The sequence below is a fragment of the Malaya genurostris genome, chromosome 2 (genome assembly GCF_030247185.1).
Source record: "Malaya genurostris strain Urasoe2022 chromosome 2, Malgen_1.1, whole genome shotgun sequence".
In the NCBI taxonomy this organism is placed as follows: Eukaryota; Metazoa; Arthropoda; class Insecta; order Diptera; family Culicidae; genus Malaya; species Malaya genurostris.
The window spans coordinates 349,135,398-349,151,020 of NC_080571.1; the positions used below are offsets into that span (position 1 = coordinate 349,135,398).

Consider the following 15,623-nt stretch of genomic DNA (forward strand, 5'->3'; position numbering starts at 1 on the left):
AAAAAGTCGAACACTTTTTTAGAAATTCAATCATTAATAATTAACCGACAAAATTAAATTAAAAATAAAGCTTCTCTGAAAGAATTGTCGAAAAAAGTTTATTTTGAACCTAAAATCCGTGCTGCATAGCATAGTTCGAATGAAACAATAAATTTTCTTTTGTTCTTTTGTGTTCGGTTGTTCAGTATTTCCCGTGCTTCTGCAGTTATTAAACTCTGAATTGCGAGACTTAACAATAATTACCAATTTTATGCTTTAGTACTTCGGTACTTTCGGTACTTTGGCCCTTTGATACATTCGGTACTTTGGTACTTTCGGTACTTTGGTGCTTTAGTACTTTGGCACTTTGGTACTTTCGGTACTTTGGTACTTTCGATACTTTCGGTACTTTGGCACTTTGGTACTTTCGGTATCGCATTTCTTGTACAAATATCTCGAAAACGGATACTTCTAGGAGGTGGAGTAAATTTATAGATTTTTATGTGTATATTTTACTGTTTAAATGATTTTTTTGGTATTTAAAGTTGGAAAATGCTATAACTACTATGTTTTCTGATTCACATTATTCAAATTAGGTCAGCGTCATTTCGCCGAAAAGCCATTTCGCTGAAAGCCGTTTTGCGGAAGGCCAATTGTGCTTCTATTATGTGAATGCTTTACATTATTTATCCAGGAATCGTAAAAAAACTAAAATATTAATAATGTGATATATTCGAATTTACCCGAAATGTCCCTTTCGACGAAATGATCCTTTCGTGCGAAATGGCACTCGTCGAAACGACTTTCGGCGAATCAACTTTCGGCGAAACGACTTTTGGCGAAATGGCACTCGGTGAAACGACTTTCGGCGAAATTGCCTACGGGGAAATTATCCGCTCCCCAACAAATTAACAACAAATGTGAATTATTCGTTTAAGTTTAAAATAAAATTATAGAAAAGAAATTTGAGGAGACGATTTTATACGATTTGTTTTTTTTTTTTGATAATTTTTGATTTCTTTGAAAAGTGTGCGACTTTTTTCAGTGTGCTAATTTAATTTTTTTTTTTGTTTCGTCTTGGAAACGCATGGAACGTCGAGATCTGGTGTTATACCGAAATTTTTTTTAGTCAGCTCTCTGACACTTTTCGATTGTTTTCGAATACTATTTTTTAGATTACACCTGAACTGGAAATTTCATACATTTCTGAGACATTTGAAATCAAAAAAAAAATCGATTTCGAAAGTCTCAATTTTTTGATTCCCAAAGTCGATTTAGAACAAATTTTTTTTTGAGATTGCACCAGATCTGGACTTTTCATGAATTTCTAAAATAAATGTCATAAAAGAAAACTTCAGTTTTGAGTTATTTTTTCGCAAATTTCCGAAGTTACGGGTTTCTTTTGCGCGGTATTTATGAACACTGAAGTCTTTTTCACGCAGAGATACGTACTGCTAATTAAATACCGCGCAAAAAAAGCGTAGCATCGGGAATTTGCTTGAAAAAAAAAACACGCAAAGCATTAGCATTTTTTTTGTTTACAAATGTCTTTCAAAATCCATGAAACATCGAGATCCGGTGTTATCTCGAGCAAAATTTTGTAGAAAAAACTTCGACTTTGGGAGATTTAGATTTTTGAGATTTCTGAAATAGAACATATTTTTTGGTTGCAAATGTCTTGTAAACGCATGAAACGTGGGAATCTGAGGTAATCTCGAAACAATTTTTTTTTTAAAACAATGGGTGGGTAATATTGGAGACATAACTGGATGACGTGAATACGAATTACACTTCACACTTCTAAATGTCTAAAATCGTTCTTATTAGTAAATATATTGTGTAAATTGTGCAAGGTTAATCTATGGAACTGTTCTAAAGAGTGATTCCATAAATAAAAAAGAAACATTCGGTTGAAACTTTGCACAAATATTCAGTATGACAAACTATTTGTTTTGCTCGGTCGGAGATATCCATTTGAACCAAGACAGAAATAAAATTAAATCAAAATACTACAAACCGAGAAAACCTAAAGACTGTCTCAGTTTATTCGATACACTGATAACATTAGACTACAACAACAGAATATTATTCTCAACATTTGCTACTTAGCCATTGTAGATTGGCTGGCGCACCTTCTTGCGAACGTTCCTCATTAAATTCCGTACAGACTTCTTGGCGACAAGTTTTGACAATTTTTTCCAATCTTTTTCGAACTGTTGAATGGTTTTGGCTGCCGAGACATGTTTCCTAAGATGTGCCTTCGTTAATGCCCCAAATTCCTCAATTGGTCGAAGTTGTGGGCAATTTGGTGGATTCATGTCTTTTGGGACGAAAGTGACATTTTTGGTAGTATACCATTCTACCGTTGATTTCGAGTAGTGACAAGAAGTAAGATCCGGCCAGAAGACAACAGGATCCTTGTGGCTTCGAATCATGGGTAGAAGTCGTTTTTGTAAAAATTCCTTGATGTATATTTCGCTGTTCATTCAAGCAGTGGTGATGAAGGGTTTTGAAATCTTACCGCAGCTACAAATTGCTTGCCAGACCATAGCTTCCTTATCACATTTTTCGACTTCAATTGATGTCTCGGACTAGTTTAACACATTGGGGTCCCGGCAATGATTTGTAATAAAGTTTCACGTAGGTTTCGTCGTCCATGATTATGCAGTTCAAATTTCCGGCAAGAATCGTATTTTACAGCTTTCGAACCCTCGGCCTGATCGATGCTTCTTGTTTCGAACATTTGACTTCGAAGTGCCCACTGTTTTGGGCACATAACCCGAACTGAAACCTCCTTCTTTTGCTCGAATGCCTTCAGTATACGTTTATTCAACTGAGGGTTAGCAGGACCTTTCGTTTTCGGTTTATCCTCAAAGGTGTTATCCTCACCGAACTTCCTGATTGCATTTCGCACGGCATTTTCACTTACTGCTTTCATTTTTTCTATCTTTCTCAGTGACAGTCCGCGTTCTGTGCACCATTTGTACACAATTTTTCGACGTTGTTCTACTGAAAGCCCACGCATTTCGCAACAAACTAATGGAAACGAATAAACAACTGCACAAGTGGTTAGAGAAGAGTGTAAACAACAGGACGCAGCCATAAAAATTGACAGATTCTGAACCATTGCGAAATGGCAGCGGATTTTGGTTGCGTCCATACTTTCTGGGACAGTCTTCAGAACCCAACTACATTAGAATACTTCATTTGAATTTAAGTTATTGAAACTCGATTCAACAATATTTGAGAAAATTAAGTGAGCTCCGTTTTAAAGATTTTGGTCACTATTTCTTGAATTTCCGGAACCGAAAATTGGATTACGATATGGTGAAGTTTGGATCGTTAAACCATCAGATAACATGAATTACGAACTGAAACAGTTTTGAGTAATTAAGTAAGCTTTCCAAAATTTTCAAAATTTTTTTGCTCGATTAAAATGGTGGCTCCAGTATAATCAGAAACAGCTTGTATGAACATAAGCTAATATGAAAAAAAGGACAGTTTGGGTACGACTTAGAAGATATTGTACTATTTTCTATGACGGTTTGAAATTTCGAAAAATTATCACTTTGTAAGTTTTTAAAAATTTCGCCCAAACATCACATATATATATATATATATATATATATATATATATATATATATATATATATATATATATATATATATATATATATATATATATATATATATATATATATATATATATATATATATATATATATATATATATATATATCTATATATATAAAAATGCAGAGATCATTCTTTGTAATCGCATCACGTATGAACGGATGGACGGATTGAGATGATTTTTTTTTGTTTGATCAGTTTTTACCCCCACCGGGTTCGTACATCAAAAAAATTAGGAAAACTTACCGGAAAAGTGGGAAAAACCAATAAAGTTATTTTGTATGGACAATGGAATTTTCCACTGAAAAAGTCGTCAGTGATTGCTAGATCTACGATTGATGTTTGGTGCGCTACGAGTTGCATAAGTGTTTGGTCGTCGAAGAAAAGAATACTAGTTCGTAGAAAAAATCGTTTGGCGCGCAACGATTAGTAGTGGAGATTTCACATGCATCATTTCGAGCCACGTGCTTAATTGGGTATTAAAATTATTGCTTACCAAATGACTCAATGACGGAATGCATATGACAGTTTATTATATTAAAGTGCAAATAACTTGACAATTCATATTTTTTGTCAATTTTTTATCAATTTATAAACTGACATAATTGGAAAACACCCCTCCCCCCCCGCTTTAATGATTTCTGCGCACGAGCCTGTCAGAATTCGTTTTACATTGTCAATATAGTGGATGAGGCACCTTTTCGCCTTTTGGACACCCCCCTCTCCCCTTGAAACACCCCTCCCCCTCCATGGATGATTCCTGCGCACGGGCCTGGGTCAAACTAAGAGTTCTTTCTTGCATTTTACTTTCGAATATTTTAGATTACACTAAGCACACATAATAAGTGGCAATTAGATCAATGTTCAAGATGATTACCATAATGCATTGAGACTGCCACTTTCTGTTTCATATTCTGTGATGAATGTTGAAATTGGTAAGATAAATATCAAATTAAAATTTAAGCGTCGTCTCTCCAAGCAACCAAAAGTTCAACAGTACCTGAAAAGTATCGACTTTATTAAAGCCTTGATGTACGCGTGGTACTTTTTAGCAACTAGAACGTACAGAAAATGTTCCCAGAATACTTTCACGCTACTTTAAAGCTGTACAAGGAACTTCTGCAAAGTTTGCTCTGTTGCGTCGGGTGAACATTCAAGTTTGAGTAATTCCTTAGAAACGGACTGTTGGGAATGTTTTGTATGCTACTTAAGTAAAATCCTTTTTTACGAACTTTTGGTTCTTGGGGTAAAAACAAATTGTAAATATATCTTACTCTACCGAATGAACAACTCTAGAAGAGAAACTCTGCAACATTGTGTTAAGTTTATCAATTCAACATTATGGTTAGTGAGCTTTTTTATCGATTACCGGAAGCAAGAGTCACATCTGGAACGGAAAACGTGGCAGCTTATATCAATTCCGTCGAAGCCGTTAGAGAAGGTTCTCTGTTCAGTTCATTGACTCAAAGGATGAGGTGATAACCTGTGCATTTTTAATATAAGTATTTCACATTTTCACATTAATTTTTTGTGATACACCTTTTTTTTTAGCTAAAGCGTGTGTGTCGCATTCCGTTGATTGTAGGTTAGGTAATCAGAAAAACAATTAAGACATACGTGAAGCACTTAGTCGTTTGACAATTCTGCTGTCCGAAAACATACATTCGAACAAAAAAAATTTGGGCGAGACAAAGTTCGATGGGTCAGCTAGTATATATATATAAATGCAGAGATCATTTTTTGTAATCGCATCACGTAAGAACGGATGGACGGATTTACATGATTCTTTTTTTGTTTGACCAGTTTTTACCCACACTGGGTTCGTACATCAAAAAAATTAGGAAAACTTGCCGGAAAAGCGGGAAAAATCCATAAAGTTGTTTTGTATGAACAATGGAATTTTCCGTTGGAAAAGTCGCCAATGATTGCTAGATCGTCGATAGGTGTTTGGCGCATAACGAGTTGCGTAAGTGCTTGGTCGTCGAAGAAAGGAATACTAGATCGCTGAAAGAATCTTTTGGCGCGCAACGAGTCGTTTTGTGTGAAGCTTTTACATGCATACTTGATTCATGTGATTCGTCATTCCGAGCCACGTGCTTAATTGGGTATCAACATTATTGCTTGCCAAATGATATAATGATGGAACGCATATACCGTAAACAGGATCAAAAGTTCTGATATTGTTTACCAGAAGATACATTGTGCAATGTAATTATAGAACGATTTTTGTATGAATCAATGATAGGATTCTGCTGTTTAAATATTGAGATCAAACAAAGAGGTATACCTTGCATTTAGCATGCTGAAGTTTGTTCGCGTTGGGTAAATTCTGGTGGATTGAAAAACAATAAGTTGTGAGATTTTATGCATTGACTCGAACGATAAGCTGAATACTGGTACAATCACTCCTCATGATCATTCCACTAAAACAGAAGAACTGCACATTATTTTCATATAAAACTTTCTGATGAAGATTCTCAGTACCGAACTCCAACATTCGTTAATCGTAGGTGTGGTACTAAACAAAATGATGTGGTGTGGACTAATGAGACGACTATTGATAAAACTATAAAACGAATGCAGTGTTCATGTTTAATTTAATGGACACAATATTTAAAAGAATGTAAACTTAAACTTTCGAATGTCCAAGAATCACTCATTTATCTTTCGGTTTTTTTTATCAATATAAAACTAACTATAGAGATTGTGAGAGGAGAAAGAATATGAAAAATGTAGAGCCATAGTACTCAAGGAAGAGTACGGATTTGGAGATAAAATGCGGAAAAATTCGAAGTAACAAGGTTCATTTAGGTAAGGAGAAGGTTTCTCGCATCTAAACTTTTACTTTATACCAGAAGAGTCGAACTTAGCGATACGAAACATCCGAGTTTCTGATAAGTCAAAAATTTACTAAATAATTACTGACTGACCAGAAGTCATAAATTTTTTTTTTTTCATAAATACGTTTATTTCTTAAGGCAGTTTACATAAGTTTTTCTTCGCCGTAGCATCACTTTTACATAATATTCTTATCCTAATTTAATTCTAACATAGTCACAACGTTTTGAATTTATTAAAACATATTCTCTTATAGCTTAAATATCATCTTAGGTAACTCGTCATTAATTATGAAATCTACTCGGAAATATTATTTGAACCAAACGATTACCTTCTATAAATTATAAAATAAGCTGTTTTTTTTGACATTTTGTTGATAATTTCATAGACTGTTTCGAGTTTGTTTGTATCATTACATAATTTTTATTCTAATTTAGCTATTGGTTGAACTCATGGACGCAGCTGGGATCAGAGCTAAGTCTTAAAAGGGGCCTTTATTAAATTGAAACTCCAATTTTCTTTATGAAATGATAAATAAGTTTCATGTATGAAAGGTCACGACAAGCAAGAATGTCTCGAACTGGGATATTGGATAGTTTACCTTGGGTACGCAAAGAATTTATTAGTTGAGATCTGACATCACGATACTCCACGCATGTCCAAACGACATGATCAATATCCCGATAGCCTTCTCCGCAAGCACAATGATTAGTCTCGGAGAGCCCAATTCGAAGGAGATGTGCATCTAACGTGTAGTGATTGGACATGAGTCTGGACATCACACGAATGAAATCCCTACTCACATCCAGTCCCCTGAACCATGCCTTTGTCGATATATTCGGAATAATTGAGTGCATCCACCGACCCAGATCATCTCTATCCCAAGAAGCTTGCCAGCTGGCAAGTGTTCTTTGGCGAGACGAGCTATAGAATTCGTTGAAAGCAATCGGTCGCTCATAAATTTCACCCTCAATAGCACCACGTTTGGCTAAAATATCGGCTCTTTCATTGCCAGGAATGGAGCAATGAGCCGGGACCCAGACTATAGTGATTAGATAATTATTGTTCAATATGTCGTTCAGGCACTGTTTTATTTTGCCCAGGAAAAACGGTTCAGTCTTGCCAGTCATGTTAGAGCGAATGGCTTCAATTGCACTCAGACTATCTGTGAAGAGGAAATAATGGTTTGGAGATAATGTGACGATTACACTCAAACTATAATGAACTGCTGCTAGCTCTGCTATAAAAACAGATGCAGGTTCTTGAAGCCTAAATGAGGCCGAAACATTATTGTTGAACATACCAAACCCTGTCGCTTCTTCAATTCGCGATCCGTCCGTGTAAAACATTTTCTCAGAGTCAATATGCCTGAACTTACTTGAAAATATTTTAGGGATTTCCGTCGAGCGTAGGTGATCCGGGATTCCACGCACTTCGCGCTGCATGGATGTGTCGAAAAATAAAGTTGAGTCAGGGACATTTAGGAGGCTGACATGGATAGGAATATATCTTGAAGGGTTGATTTCCTGTGACATATGGTTAAAATATACTGTCATGAATTTTGTTTGAGATCGAAGCTCGACTAGTCGTTCGAAATTATTAATTACCATGGGATTCAGCACCTCACATCTTATTAGCAGGCGTGATGAAAGCTCCCAAAATCGATCTTTTAATGGAAGAACTCCCGCCAGAACTTCAAGACTCATTGTATGTGTTGAATGCATGCAGCCTAAGGCAATTCGCAAACAACGGTACTGAATTCGCTCAAGTTTAATAATATGAGAGTTTGCAGCGGAACGAAAACAAACGCATCCATATTCCATCACTGAAAGTATCGTTGTTTGATACAATTTTATTAGATCTTGCGGATGAGCACCCCACCAAGATCCTGTTATTGTTCGAAGAAAATTTACTCTTTGTTGGCATTTCGTTATCAGATACCTAATGTGTCCTCCCCACTTGCATTTGGAATCGAACCACACCCCGAGGTATTTAAAAGTTAAAACCTGTTGGATCATTCTTCCCATCATATGGAGCTGAAGCTGCGCGGGATCATGCTTTCTTGAAAAGACGACTAACTCTGTTTTCTCCGCAGAGAATTCGATACCAAGATGAACAGCCCAAACGGACAAGTTATCTAAGGTATCTTGCAATGGTTTATGCAGATCAATAGCTTTGGGTCCAGTAACTGAAACCACGCCATCATCTGCCAATTGTCTTAGTGTACATGGGGTTACAAGACAGCTGTCAATGTCATTCACGTAAAAATTATAAAGGAGCGGACTGAGGCATGAGCCTTGCGGTAGACCCATGTAGCTAATTCTGAATGTTGTCAAATCGCCATATGAAAAATGCATGCGTTTCTCTGACAAAAGGTTGTGCAAATAATTATTTATAACCGCTGGGAGTCCATGTTGGTGGAGCTTGTCTGAAAGAACATCAATGGAAACTGAATCAAATGCTCCTTTAATGTCTAAAAATACAGATGCCATTTGTTGCTTTTGAGCGAAGGCAATTTGGATGTCAGACGAAAGTAATGCAAGGCAATCATTCGTCCCTTTATTTCTACGGAAGCCAAACTGAGTATCTGACAACAAACCGTTCGTCTCGACCCAAGTGTCGAGACGTCGTAGAATAATTTTTTCGAACAATTTTCTGATGCAGGACAACATCGCAATGGGTCTATATGAGTTGTGATTGGAAGCTGGTTTCCCCGGCTTTTGAATGGCAATAACTTTCACTTGTCTCCAGTCAGGTGGAACAATATTTTGCTCAAGAAACTTGTTGAACAATTCCAACAAACGTCTTTTTGCGAGGTCGGGCAGATTCTTCACCAAGTTGAATTTAATTCTGTCCAACCCAGGAGCGTTATTGTTACAAGACAAGAGTGCTATAGAAAATTCCATCATTGAAAATGGGTTATTAATAAAACCATTATTTGGAGGAGATTCCCTTATAATGCTCTGCGTAGGAACAGAATCTGGGCAAACTTTCCTAGCAAAGTCAAATATCCATCGGTTCGAGTATTCATCACTCTCATTTCCTACGTTACGATTCCTCATTCGTCTGGCCGTGTTCCAAAGAGTGCTCATTGAGGTTTCCTTTGACAAACCTTCGACAAAATGTCTCCAATAGCTACATTTTTTGGCTCGAAGTATGCTCTTGTACTTGGTTTCTAAAACCATAAGTTTTTCAAAATTCTGAGGAGTTCCTCCTCCCCGTTTTAGAAACGTCTTGCAAGCATTTTGTTTTGCGAGTTTAGCCTCTGAGCACTCTTTGTCCCACCAGGGGTTGGGAGGCCTTCTGTTAGTCGTTGGCCCAGGAAAGCGTTTAGTTTGGGATTGTTCTGCTGCCTCCAGAATCGAACAAATGAGGAAGTCATATTCTTCAAGTGGAGGGAGCTCTTCCATTGAATTCAAAATACTAGAGATACTACTTTGGTATTTAATCCAGTCGATATTTTTTGTCAAATCATATGGAATACTAGCTGAAGTAGCAATGCAATTGCTATTGCTAATTGAGATGATGATTGGTAAATGATCGCTACCGTGTAAATCAGGCAATATTTTCCAGGTGCAATCTAGTCGAATTGATGTTGAGCAAAGAGATAGATCTAATGCACTTGGGCGTGCAGGAGGTCTTGGGATCCGTGTCATGCTACCCATATTTAATACCGTCATGCTAAAATTGTCACAAATGTTTTGTATTAAAGATGATCTGCTATCATTGTAAACGGAACCCCACATCATTCCGTGCGAATTTAAATCCCCCAGAATCAATCGTGGAGCAGGAAGGGCTTCAACCATTTCATTAAGCTGTCGCTGTCCAACTTGTGCTTTTGGAGGAATATAAACCGAAGCTATGCAAATATCTTTGCCTTTAATGTTTATTTGGCAAGCAACAACTTCTATACTAGAAGTTGAAGGGATGTTTAATCTATAAAAGGAATAGCATTTCTTAATTCCCAAAAGCACTCCACCATACGGAGAGTCTCTATCGAGACGTATAATGTTAAAATCATTAAAATTTAAAGCTATGTTTGAAGTAAGCCATGTTTCGCATAAAGCAAATACATCACATTTTTGGCTATGCAATAAAATTTTAAATGAATCAAGTTTTGGCATGATACTTCGACAATTCCACTGCAGGACAGTGATTGTATCATTTGCGGCGGGTGATAAATTATCCATCAAAAGATACAAAACCTGAGACAATTGGCCATTGAGCTGATAACTGCTTCAAAAAATTTCTAGCTATTGGAAGGAATGCCATTATGAGGGTCTTTAAGGGTTCAGATATATTGAATGCTGAGAAAATCCATTCAACAATTTCCGAAAACTTCAGTAATCCTGTTGGTGGCTGTGAAATAGAGCCCACAGGATTATTACCTTTTTCTGTGCTAGATCCTGGATTGGTTTGTGAATTTGACAAACCAGGAGGCACAGTCTTTGGTTTTGACTTTTTTTGTTTAACACGGGGATCTTTTTTTGAAGATGAAATTTTAGGTGTCTTTTTTGGTATTCTGGAAGAAGACTTCTTTCTCTTAACTGACCCTTGGGTAGTGATAAACGAATTACCTTCACTATTTTCGTCAGAGTCAGAGTCCTCTGGTTCCTCTAGATTTGAAAACCCGTTTTCGGTTTCCAAAGGGGGGACATCAATGACCGTTTTAAGCATTTCTGCATATGTGCGCTTAGACCGTGCTTTTAAAGAAAGCTTAATTTTGTCTTTGTGTACTTTAAATGCAGTGCATACTGAAATATCCTCATGAGGACTTTCTCCACAATAAATACATTTTTCAATTTCCTTGTTGCAATCATTATCTTTATGAGGCCCTTCACACTTAATACATTTTGGTTTATTACTACAGTAAGTAGCTGTGTGGCCGAATTTTTTGCAGTTCGTACAATTCATTACATTTGGAACAAAAAGCCGAACAGGGAGGCGAATTTTATCGACATAGACATGGGACGGCAACGCAGACCCGGCAAATGTCACTCGAAACGAGTCTGATGGGCGATAAACTTTCTTTCCCTCTTCATGAACTACTGAGTACAGTTGTTTGCACTCCAGTATTTTCACACCCTCAAGCATAGAGTTCTTGAAACGACCAACACCATGCTTGAGTAAATCATCTACCGAAAGACTCGCTTCGGTAACAACACCGTCAATTTCGACATCTTTGGAGGGTATGTAAACTTTATACTCTTTAATGAAATGTTCCGAAGAGACAATATCATTCGCGTGTTTCAAACTATTTACCACAACACGAATTTTATCGTTATTTACTTTTATGATCTCTTTGATTGAAGAGTATCGTGATGTCAAACCTTTAGAAATTTGTAAAATGTTTAATGGCTTTGATATACGTCTAAAAAAGACTATCCAAGGCCCAGAAGAGCTCTCCTGATATTTTTTCGTTCGTGGGGGTATAGGATTCATGCTAGGATTTACGTCCATGGATTCATCCATCACATTAAAATTTTTAATCAAACTTTAAATAAAAAATGAAACCAACACTACACAGTACTCAATCAAAAGGAAAAGAAAAAACTTCTACCTTGAAATTGTTGTCTATCTCCGTTGCACTGCCGTGTAGATTCTCGTTGCTCTAGATGTTCTTGTTGGATGCTGATTGTTGGATGTGATGCTACTGCTACCTGACATCAAGCACCACTCGATTTCCGATTTACTTTTGTCTTCGCCAGCTGTAACCAGCGCAGGTCACCGGTGTATACCTGCGTGTTGTATGGCAGTGGAAAGACCGAGTTGTCTTGTCTCCTTCTTCCTTGTGCTCCGCACCGATATGCTTCTGCACCGAAGTGCCTTCGCACCGGTGTGCCTTTGCACTCTCCTGCTTCTATGTGCCTTTGCACTCTCCTTCTTCGATGTGCCTTTGCACTCTCTTGCTCAGCACTTGTGGCTGTGTATTGTGGCCTGGGTAGAGCTTGGGAAACGCCCTTTGTTGTTTCCTTCACCAGCTTGGCCCAGCACTAGGGCTCTCTTATGCAGCACGATTATACGTTTTAACGGCTGCTGCCAACAGGTCTCTACCTGTAGTTCAACCGTTGTCGTATTTAACGCGTGTAAACTAACCAGCGTTGTTAAACTGTACGCTTCTATACACAACCTTCTCGGTTGAACGGCTATTACTGAATGAGAAGTCATAAATTAAAAGTAAAAAAAAGTTTTATCTCTGAATTGTTAATCGAAAATTGTTCCTGTGATTGTCACGCTACGAACATTCATAAAACACGACTAAATAATATCACCAGACTAGCGAGAAGTGACAAACTACAAGTCGCGATGGCAGCTTTTTAAAATTTGCTGAATCGATTTAATGTTGTCATCTTAGTTATTTTTGCTTCACTTTTTCTCCCATATGTCGAAACCATTTAATTGAGAGAGATCTACAATCGCTATTCGATGCACTAACTCTAAAGATGATATGGCGATCGGTGCATTCGCTTAATTTTTGCATAACAAAAGCTTTTAACATATTCACAATTTTTTTTGATGAATTCATCGCAGCTAAGTAATCAGTAAAATAATGGAAAGATACATTAACATCATACGACGTTTGACAATTCTACTGTCCGAAAACATATATTCAAAAAAAATCGGGCGAGACGAAGTTCGATGGGTCAGCTAGTTAATAAAAAAATATAAATGAAATTGAAATTTTTACTCTAAGCACCCTACCTCCGGAACCGGAAGTTGGATCTGAATAAAAATCGGGATATTCTTATGGCATCTGCGGACCTCTTAGTTGAATCTAAGATGGTAAAAATCGGTTGAGATTGCATTGCGTTTCTATATGAGAAAGGTAGTTCTAGTATCCGATTATAAGTACTATTCAATGACCGATACGCTTGCTTAGAACAAATTCGAGACGTTATTCCAAATCATCAAATCAATTTTGATGAAGTTAGCATAATACAAAGCATCATTCAAACAAAAATTTTTTTTTTCGCGGAAAAAAAATCGAGAAATAAGTCGGTGAAGAGGTATCTTTGAGAGCTCTTCTTAAAAATCATGATTTGAGGTCTCCACCTTATCTCAACGCAGACTAATCAGAAGTCAACAAATCAAATCAGCATAGATAGAGCAGATGTTTTTCTAGACCCCAACGTTTCGGATTGATTTTTAATAATTTTATTGAAGTTTTGGTGGTTGTTTAAAGTCAAAACTATAATTTTCCACGAAAAAATCCGCCATTTTGTAGCTGTGAAACCATCCCAAAGTAACAAACAGCAAAAAGGAAAACGTTGGAGTCTAATATTCTACATGTAGAAAGTGTGTGTAAAATTTGAAAAAAAATTGGGACAGTAATTTTTGAATGACGATGGACACGGACTTTCAAAACCTGCTTTCAAGAAAAACACGTTTAAAGTTTTTTTTCTATAAAATCTAGGGAAACAATTTATTATTCTAAGGAGCCCGTAGGTAGAATTTTCAAAAAATCTTACTTTTTCTTTAGTATTTTATTATAATGCAACATTTCAAAAATATTACGTCAAGTTTGTAAGTCAATCGAAGCAGAAATCTTGGTCCGGCGCGTCGAGCTCTTACTTCTTCGCGGTATGAGATAAGCAAAGATGAAATCCCATAACTTGCTGAGTTTCGTTCCGATAGCCTTAAAAGTTTCACTGGATATTCATGAAATGTTTCATTATAAGAAAATACAAAGATAAAAATAAATGATTTTTCAAAAGTGTTAGACTCTACCCGCCCCTTAATGAGTCGTTGTCCTCACGTAACGTAGGTGAAATATGAACATTTTCTTTACTTTTAATGTTTCATAATGATTTTTTTTGTTGTTACAAGCAAATAGTTGATCGTCATTGTAAACTGTTATTGTTCTTCTTTCCAGCACCCCAGGATGCCGTTCACATCACCGCCATCCTTGGCGAGAGCGTCGTGTTCAACTGTCATGTCGAGTTCCCCGGCGACCACCCAGTTCCCTATGTCTTGCAATGGGAGAAGAAGGTGAGCGAAACGGTACGCTATCAACTCAACTCTCTACTCCTAATCAATTTCTCCAGATTTTTTTTCTACAATCGAATCAAACAAAAAAAAAAAAAGACAAAACACACTCTGCGTGCAAAAAATGTGCAACCAAAACACGAACAGGCAAACGAGCCTGCGGTAGGCAAACGCAGTAGACAAATTAAGCCAAACCAGAAAGCCTTCCCGTATGTTAGTTAGAGTTAATTTTGTTTTTGTTTTGTGAGCAAAGAGTAAAAGGAATGAATCTCAAACTTTTGGCAATGCTCAATCGGCAGTGAAATTGAGATTGATTCATGCTAAAACGCGGTTGCGCAAAGAAGTACAAAGCCCCGTAGGCCTAAGCATTCGTTATCTATCGTTAGCTGATATATGGTTTTCCATTTTTATTTGTCTACGATATTCCTATAAGCGTAAATTTTGTTTCCTGCGATTCGGTTGTTTGATTGCTATTAAAAAGTCGTTTATCCTTGGTTGCATCGGTTGATTTAGTATTTGATATGAACGAAAACTCGTGACTATGTAGGCAGTATTCAGTGTATCAAATCGATTTACGAATGCGTGTTGTAATTTATGGTTTCCGTGTTTTATTTTTCTATTTACCAAACATCTCTCCTAGCAAATACTATATGTACTTTCTTTTGCCAGTTCTGCACCATGGTACAGAAATAGTCCGCAACAATGCCAACATTAATCTAAATCTTCTACTGCGGCAGTTTTCGTCTGCAATTTTGCCTTCTTAATGCGGTCGATTTTTCCGTCTGTTGCTGTGCCGCTGGCGGTAGTGAGGGCCTAAGGAAGTACAATTATAAGCCAATTATGTTAACAGTTATGGGTTAGCCCACAGGACGACGATCGAATCTTCAACGACACGACGTACGTAGAGCTGAGAATTTGAATACTACGTCTTCTTTTGATGAGGCACGGCGTCGTCGTCATCGTCGTCGTAGTCGCAGTGAAGTGAAGCAAAAAGAAGAAAGCAAAACTCCGTTTCCGGATGCTTAGCCGAGAGAATTGAAAACACAAAACCACAACGAAACTTGTTTCTGCTCACCAGACGACGCGCAGGAAGTTCGACGTGGTTAGAGTCTGGTTTGGTTTGTTTGATTCTTGCGGCGGGGCGAAAAGTAATGCAAAAGTGCATCCGTCGGTCGCATCGATGGCCG

The 15,623-nt window shown here is 37.2% G+C and overlaps 1 protein-coding gene across 8 annotated transcripts in view; it reads left to right on the forward strand.

Annotated features, from left to right (window-relative positions):
* Positions 1-15,623, forward strand: part of LOC131432081 (protein turtle-like) — a 130,906-nt gene that overhangs the window by 59,599 nt on the left and 55,684 nt on the right. For 7 of the 8 annotated variants that reach the window (XR_009229779.1, XR_009229780.1, XM_058598137.1 and 4 more), the window contains one exon: positions 14,324-14,451. Coding sequence is in view for 6 of the 8 variants with exons in the window: in XM_058598137.1 (XP_058454120.1) it covers positions 14,324-14,451 (128 nt within the window). In the remaining 2 variants the exon portion in view is untranslated. The remainder of the gene's footprint in view (positions 1-14,323; positions 14,452-15,623) is intronic. The other variant, XM_058598141.1, reaches the window with a different exon arrangement.